The sequence below is a fragment of the Eutrigla gurnardus genome (assembly GCF_963514095.1).
Source record: "Eutrigla gurnardus genome assembly, chromosome: 15".
In the NCBI taxonomy this organism is placed as follows: Eukaryota; Metazoa; Chordata; class Actinopteri; order Perciformes; family Triglidae; genus Eutrigla; species Eutrigla gurnardus.
In genome coordinates, this window is record NC_139938.1 from 9,489,932 (window position 1) to 9,509,861 (window position 19,930).

At 41.2% G+C, this 19,930-nt stretch overlaps 1 protein-coding gene across 2 annotated transcripts in view; it reads left to right on the top strand.

The window, feature by feature from the left end:
* The window catches only part of dscama (Down syndrome cell adhesion molecule a), a 66,848-nt gene that overhangs the window by 41,754 nt on the left and 5,164 nt on the right, over positions 1-19,930 (top strand). For both annotated transcript variants that reach the window (XM_084029139.1, XM_084029140.1), the window contains 17 exons: positions 455-733; positions 1,093-1,212; positions 2,093-2,272; positions 9,777-9,973; positions 10,328-10,424; positions 10,511-10,639; positions 11,464-11,631; positions 12,792-12,862; positions 13,685-13,928; positions 14,289-14,435; positions 15,805-15,960; positions 16,302-16,435; positions 17,169-17,322; positions 17,972-18,089; positions 18,216-18,379; positions 19,010-19,108; positions 19,451-19,639. In XM_084029139.1, the coding sequence (XP_083885265.1) occupies positions 455-733; positions 1,093-1,212; positions 2,093-2,272; positions 9,777-9,973; positions 10,328-10,424; positions 10,511-10,639; positions 11,464-11,631; positions 12,792-12,862; positions 13,685-13,928; positions 14,289-14,435; positions 15,805-15,960; positions 16,302-16,435; positions 17,169-17,322; positions 17,972-18,089; positions 18,216-18,379; positions 19,010-19,108; positions 19,451-19,639 (2,646 nt within the window). The remainder of the gene's footprint in view (positions 1-454; positions 734-1,092; positions 1,213-2,092; positions 2,273-9,776; positions 9,974-10,327; positions 10,425-10,510; positions 10,640-11,463; positions 11,632-12,791; positions 12,863-13,684; positions 13,929-14,288; positions 14,436-15,804; positions 15,961-16,301; positions 16,436-17,168; positions 17,323-17,971; positions 18,090-18,215; positions 18,380-19,009; positions 19,109-19,450; positions 19,640-19,930) is intronic.

Genomic DNA, 19,930 nt, shown 5'->3' on the forward strand with positions numbered 1-19,930 from the left:
GTAGACAAAGCTATGCCGCCATTCCACCTCGGCTAATTTGCCTCTCGGCTGCTTAGCATTCCAGCGCTGCCGAGAGGGAATTCACAGGAGACCATTATGCCTATTTTGTTGTGAATTAAATAAGCACTGAAGTGCAGCTTATTCCAATGTTATTTTAAATCATTAATTTTTCCAAAGCATCTGGTTCCCACGATGGCTACAGTGTCCCCAGAGAGCAAAAGACAGTGAGAGAATATGTATATGCATGTTTCTTGAGAATTCAGTAGCTATACATGGATAGGAAACATCACAGCATATTGTTTTAATAATCGGAACTAGGTAATAAAGAGATAATTGTTACTAATGAGTATCTATGGGAGTGATTAATAGCGTAGCTCAGTCATGTGTGTATATGTAGTGGTTTGTACATGAATGGTGACTGATTTTGAGCAACACTTGAATGTCTCATCCCTAGTTCCACCTACCATCCACCCTTTTGAGTTCCCACGGTTTTCCATTGGCCAGCGAGTCTTCATCCCCTGCGTGGTCATGTCCGGCGACCAACCCGTCTTCATCACCTGGCAGAAGGATGGTCGGCCAATCCCAGCCAGCCTGGGTGTCACCATAGACAACATAGACTTTACCAGTTCCCTGCGTATCTCCAACCTCACACTGATGCACAACGGCAACTACACTTGCATCGCACGCAACCAAGCTGCTGCCGTAGAACACCAGAGCCAGCTTATCGTCCGAGGTGAGGAGGGGGGACGGGTGGGTAAAGCGGGGTGCTTACGTGAAGGCAAAAAGAAAAGGCATGATTGCAGTAGGCAAATTATAAGACAACCAGAGGTCCGTGTGTTTTCATTTGTTACTAAAAGATTTCAGGACAAATGGAAAAAAAGGACACTATATATACATATGTAGCCATATATACACCATTTTATAATAAAACCATTATCTTGAATATGTTGAAATAAGGTAATATTGGTTCATAAAAACACTTCAGATGTTGGTTTGTGAAAATACCTTGATAGTTCTTTCAAAGTGCACCACATGCAATACACATATATTGCATGTTGAGATGATGTAATGTAATGGCTACTTGACTTGCAGTTCCTCCCAAATTTGTGGTGCAACCTAAGGACCAGGATGGCATCTACGGGAAGGCAGTGATCCTCAACTGCTCAGCTGAAGGCTATCCTGTTCCTACCATCCAGTGGGAGTACTCTAAAGGTAAACTCAACATATTTCATTGCCATAATATACAGCCATAATATACAGTTTGGCAGCAAAATATTTTAACACATTTTTTTTTCTTATCTGCTGAATATTTACAGTAGCTTTAACCATAGACAACTATGGATGTCCATAGATCATGCATCAGGCTGTTAGCTGAAAGGCTCATCTCTGAACAGCTCATAAATAGGTTAAAGAATTGCAGCTTCATTCATACAGCTGGCATTTCAATAGAAAATCAAAATGTGTTTGCTGTACAGTTTCTTTCCCTGTCACTTCATCTGTCCCTCATCTGCTCCACTCCAGGAGTGTGTGGAGCATGTTTTTGTCTGACGAAATATTCTCCTTCATATTTGTGAGCGTTTCGAAAACAACTATTTCACTTCTGCTTGCCACCACAGAGAGGCACACTGACAAGTTATATTCATTGAAGAAAGTTTATTTAATGAAATAAAGAATAACGAATTGTAACCACTAATGAATTGCTTAATTCAAATTTAAGATTTTGTATGTGGATGTTTGATTTCCTTGTTAGGGTGATGACGTCATAAAATATGATATTTGAGAAGCTTTGAATGTAAAAAAAAGAAAAGAAAAACGACATTCAGTGCAGTCCTAATAAATAGAATTTGTATGGGCACATGATATGTTTTCATTCCGTTTTTCTATCTATTCTTCCACACGTTGATTTCATGTGTTTAAGGTGTGTTGGCATATCTGATAAGATCATAAAAAAGTGATGCACCACCCTATTTGGCAGACACATTGTAGTTGCATTTCAGTGTTTGTCTTAGATCTAAACTTAAACTTTTCTGTAGGTAATATGGGATTAAATTGGGATGTTTTCATGTGTTTCACTTACTTTGTCCTCTGATAGGCGCTGGGGTCCCTCAGTTCAAACCCATCGTCCTCAACTCAGGCTTTCGGATCGAGGTGCTGGTCAACGGCTCTCTGTTCATCAAGCATGTCCTGGAAGAAGACAGTGGCTTCTATCTGTGTAGAGTCAGCAACGACGTCGGAGCTGATGTCAGCAAGTCCATGTATCTCAATGTCAAAAGTAAGTCACCGCCTGAATCCTCACAATGTCAAATGTGTGCTTTACGAGGTGATGTTTGCATCAGATTATCTCTGTATTCAGGCTTTTTAATGTTTACTTATAGTCAGCTTTTCATTAATAATTACGAGTCACACCTGATTTTCGCTAGTGGACGCTCAGTGCTGCTGTTAACATCACAGTTATTGCTAAAGCCCAAAGGTTAAGTGAGTTGGCTTTGTGTGTAACATCCATGGTGCTAGCTCTGTGCTTTCTGCCTCAATGAATCCCACAAAACAACACACATAGCCAGCAATGCTGCATCTCTTGGAGAAAGTACAGCATTTATCCTGTGTAGCCATGGATTTAGCTTCCCTCCATTAAGCCTTGAATCCTGCAGGCAGGCAAGGACTTCCATGTGGAAAAAGGGCTAAGGGGTAAGACTTACAGTATGTATAACTATATATAACTATATATCTATGTCCTTCCCTTCGTGCCTGATCAGTGTTATATTTGTTTGACATCAAAGGATTGGAGCCAACACCCTTCACGCTCACGCATTCATACAGCACAGCTATGGCTTTATTTCTTTCAAGTTTGAACCGATTACAGATGCATGACTAAAACCAGCAGATTACTTTTAAGGAAATATACAAACACACTCATAATATACATAACAGCCAAAAATGAAGTACTTTCTTTTGCATATTTGTGCAATACTCAGATATTTCAGTGCTTTCTTACTACTAAGTGTTTTTGGCATAATATTAAACATTTTTTAATAGAAACACTGCCCTCTTCAGGGGAAAATAGTACTTAATAAACCATGAGAGGCTAATACACAATTTAATTCACCATATTGCCAAAGAGAGATGCTAAAAGCGTATATTTAACAGTCTTCATATTCATTCTGTGGTGAACAACCATGTCACAAATCATGTTTATCTGAGTTTGGACTTGTGCATGTGACTGTGGATTTGTTCGAGCCAGTCCACTGTGGCTGGGTGTTCATTTTGATCAGTCATTGCTAGATGAGGCTTATGCCCCCGTGGCTCTTATCAAGCCAGAGCAGAGTATGACTCCCTGCTGAGTGTCTAACTGTCTGCCAGCCACAGCCAAATAGGCTACCACTCCTTCATGACCCTCCTGTCTGACTGCAGCCCATCATGCTTCCTCACAGGCAAACAAGCAGAGACGATACAATCCCTCATGTCACGTGTGATATATAATAAAATATCTTTGACGTTCCTGCTGGAGGATGCTCCAAGTGATTGTTTTAAGTTGAAGTAAATCCTTCACTTTTAAATGGAGAAGTTTTCCTATATACTCCATATTACTTACCCCTTAAAAGATCATGACAACTTAATATATTGTCTGCATATGTAGATTTACTTCACCTCTTCTTGAGAGGTGGGAGACAACCTGCACCAGGAAAAGCTCCCGAGCATGTGGTGAGGAAAATTGACCCTGAATAGATGACATTTGGATTCATAATGGCAGGCAGTGAGGGGTGATGGTAAGCAGAATATTTATTTCGGTCATTACAGCTCACATAGGCATAACACGTTTTTACAGCCCAGCTTATTGTTTTCTACTTTTTTTGTCATAGTGAATTTGTTTTATCTGGGAATACAGAATTTGGCAGAGGAAAAGAACTCACAGTCGGAAAAACTCTCTACTAACTCAGTGGAGTTTAGTTTAGGAACTAGTTTCACTGGTGTGACAGACTTCTTTATTAACCAGATCCTGGCTGACATGGAAAAAACAAATACACTGCGAGTTATATTCTTCTTTTTTTTATACTTCAGATTTTCATTGCATGTGTGTGTGTGTGTGTGTGTGTGTGTGTGTGTGTGTGTGTGTGTGTGTGCGTGTGTGTGTGTGTGTGTGTGTGTGTGTGTGCGCGTGCGTGCGTGCCAGCAGTCCCTAAGGTGCCCTGCTCCTGGAGTGTCAGGCTGTTGTTGTGATCGTTGCACTGTGGCTCTTTGCTCTGCAGTAACCCGAATCTACCTGGGCACCAGGAGAGCCATACCTCATCCTAACTCCCGTGTGTGTGTGTGTGTGTGTGTGTGTGTGTGTGTGTGTGTGTGTGTGTGTGTGTGTGTGTGTGTGTGTGTGCGTAGATATCTAATAGGCCCAGTGTTGAGCTCTGTACCGTCTGAAGCGGTAATGCCAGTGATGTTGGATACTGTGATGTTCTGTACGCTCTGTTTTATGTTGTTGATCCATGCCGGCCTACATCACAACTACTTAAGAGGCTTAGGAGCCAATTAGGGAGTCACACAAGGTGACGCATGTTGAAGTACTCACGTGATGGATAGTATGATCCTTGCTCTGTATTATTGGCTGTCCAATTGTGGCTTTATGTATCAGTCAACAAACTGTGGAAAATCTGAAACTCTGAGATGGGTATTATAGGACACAAGCATGGCAGAGATGCTATCAGGTCATGTGACACAGGTGAGCATGCAAGTTCCTGAGCACAAAGAAGGATGAAGCATGTTAATGCAAAGACACAACATAAAGGCACAGACACAGTTCAGCCATTACAAAAGAGTAATTGGCCAGGCGGCTAATGTGGTGGTTTAGATGGATCCCATTTTGCCAGCCTATTGTGGTGGACTCCCAGGGAAATGAATTGCAGCCATTGTGGTGTCCTAACTTGCCACTTTCACCGTTGAGAGTCCGTGCATAGGTTAATGTCTCGTCATAATACATCATGCATCATCCACTGCACTAGCAGCCAGGAAAAATGCAGTGCTCTCACCGCAGCAGGATGAAGTTGTGTGTGTCTGTGTGCATTTGTTTATTTATTTTTCACGCTCCTTTATAGGAATACTAATCCATTTTCCTTCGGTCATGACACTGGTTGCAGGTGGAGGCTTAAATACATTATTTCTATGCAATTTCCAGTCAAGCAGCCCAAACAGATGCAATTCAGTCAATTCATTACCAATCCACAACGGATGCTATCAGAGTCAGTCAACAGCCACTCAATGTTTATCAGGGCCAATTAAGAGCAATCAAGCCTATTAGACATCATAATGTTGGCAGACACAGTGATGAGGGCCGGGCACTTAATGAGGATTCACTGAAGAGAAAAGCTCAATGTTCTTGTGGCCACTGAGTAGTCTCCCATGAACAATGTCCTTCAGACAACCATAAGAAAGTCCCCTCTTTATCTGATCTTGATTTCTTTCATCTTATTTACTCGTTTGCATCCAAGCCCCCTCCCTCACTCCCTCCCTCCCACCACCACACAGAAGCCCACCCCCGGTCTCCAAGCATACATTGGTCCCTGCTCCATGTCCAAGCCAATTGTGCAGCTAAGGGAATTATTTCAGTACATTGCAGGCGGCCAACGAACCAGTCATCTTTGTGCTATCGCCAGAGAGCCACCCCAACCCCCACACAGTCTCTTCCCACAGCCCACTTACAGTGTGCCTCCAGGGCAGGGAGCTATACACATTCGGGCTCGTCTTGTCTTGTCTGGTCCTCAAGGTCCCATTGAGCCAGGGTGCCCTGTGGCTTACAGTAGCAGTCCAGGTGGGTGATACTCTCTGGCACACCAGAGTCTATTTTAATTAAACATTTTTTTAATCCTTATTTATTAGGTACAACTCTGACAGTCCCTATTCAGATAGCCTAGATAAATTCATACTTTGTTTAAATTCTCTCTAAATACAGTGCATTAAAACAAATAACCTCATTTGTAGTGTGAAAGATCATCATCATCAAAGCTTTTCCAACTTTTTTTTTTTTGCCATTCATAACAATTAAACTGGTTCAAATGATGCCTTTGAAAAAACAGCGTAATCTCTTTTCATCACATCTCATTAAACCTCTGAGATGCAATTAAATTAAATTAGATTTCTAGTGTCGTATCAAAACAAAAGTTATCTCAGGACACTTTCCACATAGAGCAGGACAAGAACAGGGTCAGGATAGGATGAGAGATGGTCTCCCGGCGTCCTTTCTCTGATCACAAATGAAGAGCCCCACACTAAAGTGGTGTTGCCACTTTTTTGTATTTTTTCTCATGAATCCATTTGACTAATTCCACATTACTATCAGCACATTACCACATTACTATCACCACCAGGTAGAGACACTAGACACATTTTCTTTTTGTATCTTTTTTTTTTTTTTTTTTTTGCCCTGCATTGCGACATTCAGGGCGTGATTGTGTAATCATCATCATACTCCTGTGAAAATCAATGCCAGGTCCATGTTCTATTCCTGGCTACTAAAGATGGCCCTTTTTCTAAGAGTGGAGACTGGAGAGAGAGAGAGAGAGAGAGAGAGAGAGAGAGAGAGAGAGAGAGAGAGAGAGAGGAAGGAGGAGTGGGAGGAGGGAGGTGGAAAGAGGAGAGGAGAGACTGTCCGATGCCGGTTGGCATGGTAACCTGGCCAGGTGAAAGGGAGCCTGGGAGACAAGAGGGAGGAGGGAGCTGGGGGGGGGGGGGGGGGGGGGGGTGCTTTTGTCTCACGGGAGTAGCCTATGAGCAGCCAGCCTATCCCCCACAATCCCCTGCAGGCTTAAGCGTATCATCACTGCCCTCTGGGTTGCTGTGTAGGAACAGGGCTCTCCTCACCTCTGCTGTTTCCTTTCCTTTTTAGGCTACAGATACAGAACCACATCTCCTGCAAAACCAGGATGAAAAAATATATAATGTTTGGGAGAGCGACATGGTGGTTTCTCATAAACACATCACACATCGTATTGTTTTCTAAAGAGGAGCAGTGCCTTCCCTGTGACTGTGAGCATTATTTAGTCTAGTATGGTGTTCGCTATGTATGCTCTGTTTGCTCACATCAATATGTCTTATAAACTAGTATATTTTCCAGAAAGTTATTATAAACCTGACATTAGTCAAACGTGTCTCTCCCTCCCACCCACCCACCCCCATGTAATCCTGTTCCCATAGTTCCACAAGATATTAAAGAAATGCATCAACAGAACAATTACATTGCCACAAAGTGTGCCTCAGGGCTGGCTCAGCTGGGCTGCTTGAACATGCACAAACACTCACACACACACACACACACACACACACACACACAAAGACACACACACACACACGTTTGTACACATGCATATACAGTACATACGAGCTGCTGCATGTTTGAACACACAAGAGTCCAAGAACAAAGTCATCCTCATCTTTGAGCCTCTTTGTGTTGCACAGACAGACACTAACCCTAACACATGAACCTCATATCAAGATGTCACGGTGCAACATATTAACTGCTGAGCTGCTGTCTGGCTTACAGTAAAACAAAAGTGACTTTGGAAATCAGACAAGCAAATAATATGCAAATTGATTTTCTATATGCTGATGAAAAATAAATGAACAGTAGTGATTAATGATGCAACATTGAACATTTTGAAAGTCATCATCAACTATTTTAACAGTTTCTTTGTATATTTTATCTTATTTATGTGCCAATCTGTCACTTTCAAATAATTAAAAAACTGTATTGCTGTCTTGTATTCATCTTCTGTCATTACATCTTGTTCTTGTCATCAGATTAACTTGAAAATACATATTTGGTTGTTTTTTTTTCTCTTTTTTTCCCTTCACTTTTCAATAATTGAATCAATACATGAGCATAAAAACAAAAGCTTTTCAATGGCCATCCAGAGTATTAGGAAGACCCACTTCTTTGAGTGGTTGACCCCACTTAGTTCACATAGTTCACACCACCATGCTCAGACTTGCCCCTTTGTTTTTTGTGTTTTTTTTCCATCCAAAATATGACTCACAAAACAATGTTGTGAACTGTTGAACAGAGAAGATCAAATATCACACTACCTGTTTTGAAATATGTTCCTTTGAAAACAGAATCATATTGCTAACAATAGATTTAGTGATTTTTTAATCTGTGCACTATTTCTAAATGTTAATACAATGTAACATTAAATCCACATCATATCAATAGCAGTATTTGTCAGGCTGTAATTAAAAAACAAATCGGAAACTGTAAAAATGTACTACTAAAAAAAGTATATTAGTTTGAATATATTTCCCCTCCAGAACCTGAATGCTGAAATTCCTTTAATGCAGACGTCCTCTTCACAGCGTAGCTGGGTCGAGCTATTCCCTTTAGCACAGCATCCCACTAGCAACCACCTCTGAGCTACTTCCACTTCCACATGAAAGCAGCTCTGCACTAAAACAATAACACTGAAATAAAGCTAGAGGTCTTTTACATATGTGTCTCAGAAAAAATTCATACTTGTCATGCAAAATAAATCAGCTTTCTTTTCCATAGCCGAGCCCCAAATGGCTGCAGAGTGAATAAGAGATGAGGCTTAAATGTTTGCAACCCCTTGCCTGACACTTCCCATCACATCAATTAAGTCACGCTTTGTGTGTTTTTGTTTGTGTGTGTGTGTGTGCGTGCGTGCGTGTGTGTGTGTGTGTGTGTGTGTGTGTGTGTGTGTGTGTGTGTGTGTGTGTGTGTGTGTGAGCGTGTGTGCACATCTTGGAGCAGAGGCTTGTTATACACTCTACTCTGTGTGTAATGAGGCATGCATGTCGTTAGTGTGCGTTTAGTGTGGTGTTTTCAGAGTGTTGTTAGAGCGTCACTGTACCATTTAGACCGTCAGATCGCAGATAGATGCCGAGCAGACATGGTGTGTCTGTTGCCTTCAACTTTAAAGGGAAGCCATACGTTCAGCTGCAGCACATTAGCAATGCTGACAATACTGTTGCTATGAAACATGTCAAAATGTGTTCTTTTGACTCTAAACACGACAGTTAGCACACTTTCTTTGCATTACAGCTAAATAAATAGCTGAATTTATTTTTAAATTAAACTGTTTAACGACACATCCTGTGATTAAAATGCAATGCTTTTTTTTTTAAGCATACTTCGACATAGTTTCAACAGTGGTACAATAATGATTTATCCTTAATGAGCCCTTCACTGTTGATACAATACAAAGTAAAACTGTAAATATTTAAAATAAACCAAAGCATTGTTTTATTTCATGATTGTGGTGCTTGTTTTGCAGTTTTATTGGTGTCCATGTTTGTTTCATAGTAGACACGCTTCATCAAATGCCCGCTAATAAGCTAGCTCCTATTGGCTACTCTTATGTTCCTCTGAAGAACATCTTTGCTTAAAGCATTTCATGCTACTGAACTAACTCAACTAATTAAAGGTTGAGTTTGTGATTCTATTCAGAAACACTTTCTGTTATATTACTTGAAATGACTCGAAAATGTCTTAAATTATTCCGCAATGTATTGTTTTTTTTTTTATATCTGACTTTATTTTATCACGCTTATTTTATTTCGTAAAGTGTTCAGAATATTTATTCATTTAATAGCCACCAGCCGTACATAGAGGCTCCATCAAAGTGATTAGAAGAAGTAGAGAAAGGGGTCCTTTGCTAGTGCTCTTCCTTTGAACAATAAATCAATTCACATACTGAGCTCAAGTAACAAAGTGGTGCATCTACAAAATAAACCAAACAAGATTTGTTCTTCTCTTTTTCTCCACCTCCCTTGTGCACCAGTCCCTGCCATGATCACGTCCTACCCCAATACCACGCTGGCCACGCAGGGGGAAGAGAAGAAGATGAGCTGCACGGCTCACGGTGAGAAACCCATCATGGTACGCTGGGAGAAAGAGGAACGCATCATCAACCCGGAGACCAGCCGCTATGTGGTTTCTGTCAAGGAGGTGGGCGATGAAGTCATCTCCACCCTGCAGGTAGGACGCCGAGCCCCAATTTAACTTCACAATCCATGTATTGCATTGTAGATATTTATTTGATATATGAAGCCACATCACTCTCAGGTTTAATCTTCTGCCTGTTTTGGGAACCAAATCAATTTATTGACATCAATATCACAATATCTTTATTGAATACAAGTTCCTAGAAAAGGGTAGGACCTTGTGGGTGTCTACGTCTGCCTACACCTTTTCAAACATTGATTGATTTATTTATGTATATATTGCTGTATTCTTATGTGTTACATGATCAAAACAAATGTACTCTTTCTAACTAAGTGACCAGTGAACATTTTTAATAAAATTGTGTCTCCTTCATGAACATCCAATCAGATCATGCCCACAGTGAGGGAGGACTCTGGCTTCTTCTCCTGCCATGCCATCAACTCCTTTGGTGAAGACAGAGGAATCATACAGCTAACAGTGCAAGGTATGACTTATATCATTTACTTATTCTCCCTGCCCTTTTTAAGTTCAGTGAAATAACAAAGGGTTGTTCACCGTTGTGCCTTGTAGAACCACCGGACCCCCCGGAGGTGGAGATCAGAGAAGTGAAAGACAGGACCATTGCACTGCGTTGGACGATGGGTTTTGATGGCAACAGCCCAATAACAGGCTTCGATATTGAGAGCAAGAACAAATCAGGTACAAGAAAAGTCATTCATTTCAAAACTTAGATTAGCAAAATGTTGTTGCTTCAAATGTGCAATGTATTAATATGATATGTACTGCTGCTCTGATTACATCTATAATTTCTATCATATGGGGCTGCACAGTGGTGTAGTGTCACTGTGGCCTCACAGCAAGAGAGACCAGGGTTCGAGTCCTGGTTCGGGTTCCTTCTGTGTGGAGTTTGCATGTTCTCCCCGTGTTAGCGTGGGTTCTCTCCAGCTTCGTTGAAGACTAGAAATGTCCCGTAGTTGTGAATGTGAGTGTGAATGGTCTGTCTCTACATGTGATAGAGTGGTTACCTGTCTGTCTCTACATGTCAGCCCTGTAATAGTCTGGTTACCTGTCCAGGTGAACCATGCCTTCACCCAATGTCTGCTCGGATCGGCTCCAGCCCCCCGAGACCCTGAACAGGATAAGTGGTGATTGAAAATGGATGGATGGATGGTCGCAATGTTTATTCTGTATACAAGCAAGCAATAGATGTAGACATTCTGTATATTTATTGCTCTTCTTTCCATCCTGGTAGAGAGTTCCTCCTTGGTGTCTCCCTGAGGCTTTTCCCTTTGTTTCCCCTTTCAAAGGTTGTTTCTTATTCGATGGAGGGTCCTAGAACAGAGGGAGTTGTTGTACAGATAGCCCTCTGAGGCTAATTAGTGAATTGTATGTTAGAATGTGAGAATTATCCCTGCATTCATTTCGTGTCTGTGCTGATTTAATATAGCCTGCCCTAATGCACTTAGCTTTGACTTCTGTGACTTTACCAACACCCAATAAACCTCACTTTCTCCCCTCTTTAGCATCCTGGGACACTGCTCAAAAGACCAAAGATGTCTCACCTCAGCTCAACCAGGCCACGATCATCGACCTCCACCCCTCCTCCACCTACAACATACGCATGTTCGCCAAGAACCTGATTGGCAAGAGCGAGGCCAGCAACGAGCTCACCATTACTACTGATGAAGCAGGTGAGTGTGAACTGACGGAGGATGAGTCTGTGTTGTACAGTCATATGAAAAAGTTTGGGCACCCCTAACAATTTCCATGATTTTCATTTATAAATAATTGGGTGTTTGGATCAGTAATTTAATTTTGACTTATCAAATAACCGATGGGCACAGTAATATTTCAGTAGTGAAATTAGGTTTATTGGATTAACAGAAAATGTGCAATATGCATCAGAACAGAATTAGACAGGTGCATAAATGTGGGCACCCCAATAGAAAAATCACATCAATATTTAGTAGTGCCTCCTTTTGCAAAAATAACAGCCTCTAGATGCTTCCTATAGCCGCTAATGAGTGTCTAGATTCTGGATTAAGGTATTTTGGACAGTTCCTCCTTACAAAACATCTCCAGCTCAGTTAGGTTTGATGGTTGCCGAGCATGGACAGCCCACCAATGACATTTTAAAATGATATTTTTGCACAGCCTATTTTTCACATCTGATTTAATTTCATTCAGCTTATTACTGTTACACTAAAAAATATTTATCTGGTAAATACCCCAGTACTCAGCTTTTATTAGAAAATGTTAGAAAATGAATGGCATGCCACTGTGATCATTTTCTGTGACGACAGAGTAAATTATTATGCAGAGAGGGGCCTAAACTTTTTCATACGACTTTCATATTCTGTTTAGAACTAAATTGTGTACACCTGCTTCTCACTCATATTTTCAAGTACATAAATCATATAAGTAATAACTGTAAAACGAATATGTTACTATGACACAACAAATCAGAGAAACAGAAACATGTGAGTGGGGCTGGAAAGTCAAAGACAAGAGGCAAAAGTAGGTAAAGGACCAACTAAGTGCATTCATTAACAGCCTGGGGACATCAGCCCCACTGGCTCTGTTGCATTATTGAACACACACTGACCCCTCACTAAAGGGAAAAGTTTTCAATTAGCGGTATCTGTACTAAATGTCACACTATGGGTAATATACTGAGGCCGGACCACATCTGCAAATCAGCCCCCCTTCCTCCCTTCATCTTCATCTCTCTGCTACCCACCACAGAGCACTTCTCCCTCAGCAACCAACTAGAAATACTACCATTTGTTACAAGTATTTACTATAGTGTGTCCATTTTTATAATATATACATGTTGATGATCTGATCTCAGCCCCTGATGGACCACCTCAGGATGTACAGCTGGAAGCCCTCTCATCTCAGAGCATCCGAGTCTCTTGGAGGGTAAGTTTATCCAACATTGTGGGTAAAAGTGTGTGTGTGTGCGTGTGTGTGTGTGCGTGTGTGTGTGTGTGTGTGTGTGTGTGTGTGTGTGTGTGTGTGTGTGTGTGTGTGTGCGCGTGCATGTGTGTTGAGTATGGGGTGACTCCCAGGTGAGCTCTGCCCTACAAAGCCTAACTGCAGTAACACTGTAAAGGATAAAACTGAGAAAAACCCCTTTAAAGTTTTTTAACGTTATTTAACCGGCCAGCCAATTGGGTTATAGGTAGGTAAGTGATATGACACTTATTTCTACATGTATTCAAAAATCATCACCATTTATTTGATCTTTGACCCCAAAAATGTAGTTACTGCACTCTGGTTTTGCATTGCTGTAAAATGTTCTCATAGTAATGCAAAAGCAGAGTGCAGTAACTACAATGTTTTTGTCTTCTTTCAGCTTAAATATTTTGTTTTCAGTGACTAAAAGTGAAAAAAATATTTTTTTATAAGTGTATTTAAAAGGGTTTAACAACTCTATTCAAAGATTTGTGTATTTTAGACTTGATATTATAAAGTTATGTTATATTTTAGTCTTAATACAAGTGTATCTCACATTTGTACTTAATCACTCTCTACGCTAACTGCATTTCGTTGTCTTTGTACCTGTACTCTGCACAATAACAATAGAGTAAAAAAATAAATGATAATAATGACACTAATAATAATAATAATAATAATAATAATAATAATAATAATAATAATAATATCTTGCACAATGCAGTGCATTCAACAAGCAGGGACATTCAACAACATTGTCTCAAATAACCCCTGTTATTCCTTCAGGCACCCAAGAGGCACCTCCAAAATGGAGCCATCAAAGGCTACCAGGTGGGCTACAGGGAGTACAGCTCTGGTGGAAACTACCAGTTCAGCGTGATCAGTGTGGAGACCACAGGGGACAATGCAGAAAGCCAGGTGCTGGACAACCTGAAGAAGTTCACCCAGTATGGAGTGGTGGTGCAAGCCAGCAACAGTGCTGGGACAGGGCCCTCTTCCACAGAGGTCGCTGCTACCACACTGGAAGACGGTAAGACAGGAATACTATATCAAACTCAACCCGAAGTTGTGATTATTCTGAATAAAACCATAACAAATATGTGTATATGTATAGATGTATAGATATATAAATACACATACATAAAACTGAACACTAAGTGACTAAGTTAGATCTGTTTGGCATATTTGGATTTATGTTCATGATGCAAACAGAAGACACATACTAATCTCCTCTTCTTAAAGCAGTAGGAAGCATGGTTTCATTTAGGAGAGATTTATGAGGTTATATCACCGCCTAGTGGAGATCAGTGAGTGCTGCCATGTTGTCATTCCCATAGTTTCTACTGAGAATCCAGTCTCATTATGGTCTGTCTGCTGGTCGTTTCCTCAGTGCCCAGTCGTCCTCCAGAGAACGTCCAGGCTACTGCCATTTCTCCAGAGGTCATCTCCCTGTCCTGGCTGACTCCTGCCAAAGACGCTCTGAATGGAAACCTGCTGGGCTTCAGGCTCATCTACTGGGCCAACCTGCCTGATGGAGGTACACAGTTACATCTGTACACTTCTTCAAAACATTATGCAATCTGTACGTTGTCATTCATATATTTAGGGGAAATATCAAGCTGCTTGATTGCAGGTTTATTCAGGAATAATAAGAGTTCTTGAAATTCAACAAAGCAGAATAAGCAACAACAAGCAATAATATATAGTGCTAGACACAAAAACATTCATCACTCAGATGGTTGGGATCTGCATGACTTAGATTTTCCTAGTATGTATAGAGGTGACATCACAAGTCCCTTTTAGACAGACGATTCCACCGTAATGGCGGAAAGACGAGTCAAAGTACTCCGCGAGGGAAGGCGTGTCTGGTTCATGGTGGAGATGCCTTTGCGGACGCAGCCAGCAGCCATTGAAATCGCTTCCCGCTAGCCGGCTACTTCAGGCTACTTCAGGCTACTTCTGGCTACTTCCAGCTTCCTTATTATTAAAGTGCAAAATGGATCCCGTTATAGCCAGAAAGAGCGCTGCTACATGTTTATGTAATTCAGTCCCAGTATATAAACACATGCAAACACATGCATGGTCGTGTTGAAGTCAGACAGCGTGCTATGCCATTGTCACATACTGGGTTTGTGTCAGTAGGATTGGTTATGACAGCACAATTACCTTTGACCCCGACTCTGTCACATCATGTTGGGCTGCATGAAGAACATGGACTCCCCAGACTTGACAGCCAGGACTAGTTTGCATGGTGACAGTCCGTCTCTCTGTGGGTCAATGCTCAAAGTTCAATTTAAATGCGATTTTTTAGAAATAAGATTGTAAATAATTACAGTCGACAATCCACACTTAACACTGTATCTTTTGCAATGAAACAATTCTATCAATACCACTTAATCCCAGACAGGAGCTGTGCATTAGTGTGAGAGAATGTAATGTCCAGCAGAGGGAGCTCTAACAAACAGCAGGTTGTGTCGGTTCACCAGTAGTTGGAATCAACTCGGAGTCACAGTGGTTGACGTTGTGAGACAGGTTAGGGTGCAGGATACACTGACTGATTTCATGTGAATGGATTAAAAGCCAAAGAAGAAGAAGAAGAGGTGCAGCTGGCCTCATAGAGAAAGGTGGGTGATGAACAGATGGAACCTTAACAGCTGAGCGTAGCAGCTTGCCAGTCAAGGCCCGCCGCCGCCGCAGCAGACCTTGGACACAGGGTTGTTTAAACTTTGTGATTGAATATGGTTTAATATCTGAAGCTGTGCTATGACACCCTAATCTATGGATGCATGGGAGCAGCAGCTGTCTTTATTTACAAAAATAATATTTATATTTATTATATTATATTATTTACATTGGACTGAAGTGTCCTCACTACAATCTGTCCCATGTTGTTTTTTGTCCATCAGAACTTGGGGAGATCAGGAATGTCACCAGCTCTAAGCCCTCTCTGGAGCTGGATGGACTAGAGAAGTATACCAACTACAGCATCCAAGTGTTGGCCTTCACCAGAGCTGGAGACGGTGTTCGCAGTGAGCAGATTTACACCCGCACCAAGGAGGACGGTAAGGACATTACACCACTCCTAATAAATCAAGGGGGCAGTAGTCATATTACACTTGTGAGGGCGAGCTCATGCTCACTGTAAGTTTGACTCACTGCTATGAGGCTTTAAGGAATTACAGGGTGTCGGAGAAATGTCAGTTTTGCCAGATTGAGATTATTTTGGAGCAGTGAATGAACCCGTGTGGTAAAAATGAGGCAGGGGAGCGGCGGGGACTTATTTACGGTGACCATCTGTTATCTTGCTTTATGATCGATGTAAAAAGCACCGTAACAATCTTCTTCTGAATGAATGCATTAATTAACACATTAATATTACCTTAACGTGGTCTTTTCCTTTTAGTTCCTGGGCCTCCTGCGGGCGTGAAGGCAGCAGCTGCATCAAACTCAGTGGTGTTTGTGTCCTGGCTTCCTCCCCTCAAAGTGAACGGCATCATTAGGAAATACACCGTGTTCTGCTCCAACCCACACCCCACGGTATGAACAGGCTTTTAAAAGTTCCAGTATTATACCTATGAACAATTTAGCATTTTCAATTTAAAAAGAACTGATCATTGGAACTCAACTAGCCGAACTTAAAGGATAAGTCTGACATGAGTCTTTATTATTGCTTTTATCACCAAATCCCAGGACTCAGTTCCCTGGTCTGTCCGTGGCTCTTAGCTCAAGGCTTTTCCTTCCTTAAGGAGTTCCCTAAAACACTGGAAACTGTAGTTTTAACACATTGGTTAAAAAGCATGTATAGCAGCTATAACTCTATCTCTAGCCAGTGACCATAGTGAAGCATTGCGCAGCTAATGAGGCAGACATCTCTTGACTTATATTTACCAGGTGGCCAGGAGCACCACTCTAAATGAATGCTAACAAATATCTGTAGCTGCTAGATGTGTAAATAGCCCACTGTTTGATGACTCATTTTCTATATTAACTTAAAAGGTGATACACAGCTTTCAATAGTAGTAATTAGGTTAAACACACACCCTGCCATAGTGATCTAGAAGTTCACTGCAGTGTGTTTCAGTATCTTAGACAACAGTGGAGCTCTATCACACAGAGGAGGCTTTGGATTCACACACAGTAATAGTTAGTAGGATATCTTCATTGTTAGTTTTGATGTTTTATGATCAATCTATCCATCATCATGTAATGTCTATGTAAAATGTGATGTTGATATGCAAGCAGACAATCCTGAATATCTTCCTTCGCCCAGGTGAGCAGTGAGTTTGAGGCAGCCCCAGATGTGTTCTTCTACCGCATCCCCAACCTGAGCAGGAACCGTCAGTACAGCATCTGGGTAGTGGCGGTCACCGCTGCCGGCCGAGGAAACACCAGTGAAATCATCACTGTCAAACCCATGGCTGAAGGTAGGTGGAGATGATCTTCAGAGCAGTTTAATATTCAGTGCTGAATAAATCTGAAATATGTGTACTGAGCTCCACATTTAATCAGGTTCACAGGTCTACAGGTAAATGAAAAAAAAGAGAAAGGTAGCCTTTAGGTTGAAACATAAGTACAGAAGGAAATTGCAGTAGGTTACATTTTAAGAACATTTTAAAGCTCAGTGCAGCAAGTTGAAAGTCAAACAAGATCCCTTCCTGGGGCATACCCTGCTTCACTCACTTCCCCCAGTCACTTCACCCATGGGGATGCATACATCTCCTTATAAGAAGGCAGATAGGGGAGCATCAGCTTAATGTAAATTACCCTGTGTTTGGCCCTGTCGACACTTTACATGCTTCCTGGGAGCTGATAAACTGATTGCATAGGTTGATAGGCCCTATGGTGTCGAGAGTCTGAACCCACAGCTCCTATCAGGACGTTCCTGTCCTGTCTGAGGTCTAGGTGATGAATGTACCGCTTTCCCTGCTCCACTCAGCTTAGATGGAGCAGAAACCATTACACTGATTCAGTGAGCGTAAGGGTTAGAGAGTGGATGAAAGGACAATATGAAACATTTCATCAACACATGTATTTGTTACAGCATGTCCTTACAAAGTGTGCATATTCCTGCAGCTCCGGCTCGGATCCTGACATTCAACAGGACAGTAACGACCCCCTGGATGAGGGACATCGTGCTGCCTTGTAAAGCAGTGGGTGATCCATCCCCAACCATCAAGTGGCTGAAGGAGATGTGAGTACAGTAATAGGTGTTGTTATAGAGAAATACATGTGGACAGTCTCCAACAGTAAGACAATGTGTGACACGGACAAAAATAAAAATAAAATAACCCTCATTCTAAACATGTGTATGTTTCAGCAATGGAACTCCAGCACCTGTTGTGATTGACAGCCGGCGCAGCGTCCATGGTAACGGTAGCCTGGTTATTCGCACCGTGAAAGCAGAGGATTCTGGGAACTACACTTGTGTGGCCAGTAATAGCTTTGGGTCAGACAAGATCGTCCTCAACCTGCAGGTTCAAGGCAAGACATACGACACAGTTAACACTTAACGCTTGTTTCCGCAGGATGTTTGCAGTTGCTATGACAAGTGAAAACTACTGCTAGCATATGAGCCCAATTAACACCCATAAGATGAAAATTTGACACAAATAAATAAAATCAACAATGAGCATCATCAGCCATTACCAGCCATAAGGAGTTACAATAGCATGAATGATGGAAAAACTGTGAAAAACACTAATGTGAAAAAAGCATGATTAATTTAAACAGAGCAATATAGACAGACATAATATAATAATAATAATAATACACAAAGGCATCATACAGGAACTTTTTTTTTTATATACATGATGTTATAAACATCTTAAAGAGATTGAGACCATAAACTCATATTTACAATGTTCACTGAGATAATAAATCAAGAGAGAAGTGGGCTCATTTTGTCTTAGATTTCTATACAATCAGACTTCTTTTTGCAAGCAGAAGATTTGCCCCCTGATGGCCAGTAGAAAGAATGCAAGTTGAATTGGCTTCACTTTTCATAACCGGAGGTTGCTTCCCACTTGTTAGCAAGAGGGATGCAAGGGAACGTTTCAGCATATTTTTTTCTTTACAATCAGTCATTTGTGGGCTTTGTCTGTTTTGTTTCAGTTCCACCTGACCAGCCTCGCCTCACAGTGACCAAGACAACCACCACATCAATAACCCTCTCCTGGATTCCTGGAGACAACGGAGGCAGCTCCATAAGAGGTCAGAAAGACACAACCCTGTTTGTCTTGTTCAATGATTTTCTTTCTGTTTTGTTCCTGTCCGTTAAAGTAATAATCTTGAAGATTATAATTCATATGAATATTTGTTAAGTTACTATCAATCACACAATGATAACTGAGTCAATGGCCCACTGAAAAAGCCCTTGCATTTGCATGATTACAAACTGTGTCTGCAGGAATGCATTCATGTGAATGGGAAGTGAGATCCAAAAACACCTGCAATTACAGCTTGTCACCATTGGTGTCACCAGGGAGAAAAACAAATCGGAGATCTACGATCTTGGAAATGTACAATTAATTCCCCCACACGTGTTTTTTCCAGGCTACATTCTACAGTACTCTGAGGACAACAGCGAGCAGTGGGGTAACTTTGCGATCAGTCCCAGTGAGCGCTCCTATCGGCTGGAGAACCTCAAGTGTGGCACCTGGTACAAGTTCACACTCACAGCCCAGAATGCAGTGGGGCCAGGACGCATCAGTGAGATAATTGAAGCAAAGACCCATGGGAAAGGTATAAACAAGAGGAACATAATATTAGAGATAGTCGTTTCACTTTTGGGTCATATCTTGCCATATTTAATCATTCCAGAGGCTTTATTTGGTGCCATCAATTGATAGACTTTCTTCCTGTAAGCTTGTAGTCATGCGATAAATACAGTATAGTTTTTTAATTGTTGTTAATTCTAAATAGAATGAAAATCACACTTCACAACACATCACAATTAATTATGATATAATAAAGTAATTTCTTGCGACACATTTGGTTTTTCTTTCCCAATAATTGTATTGATTATTAAATAAA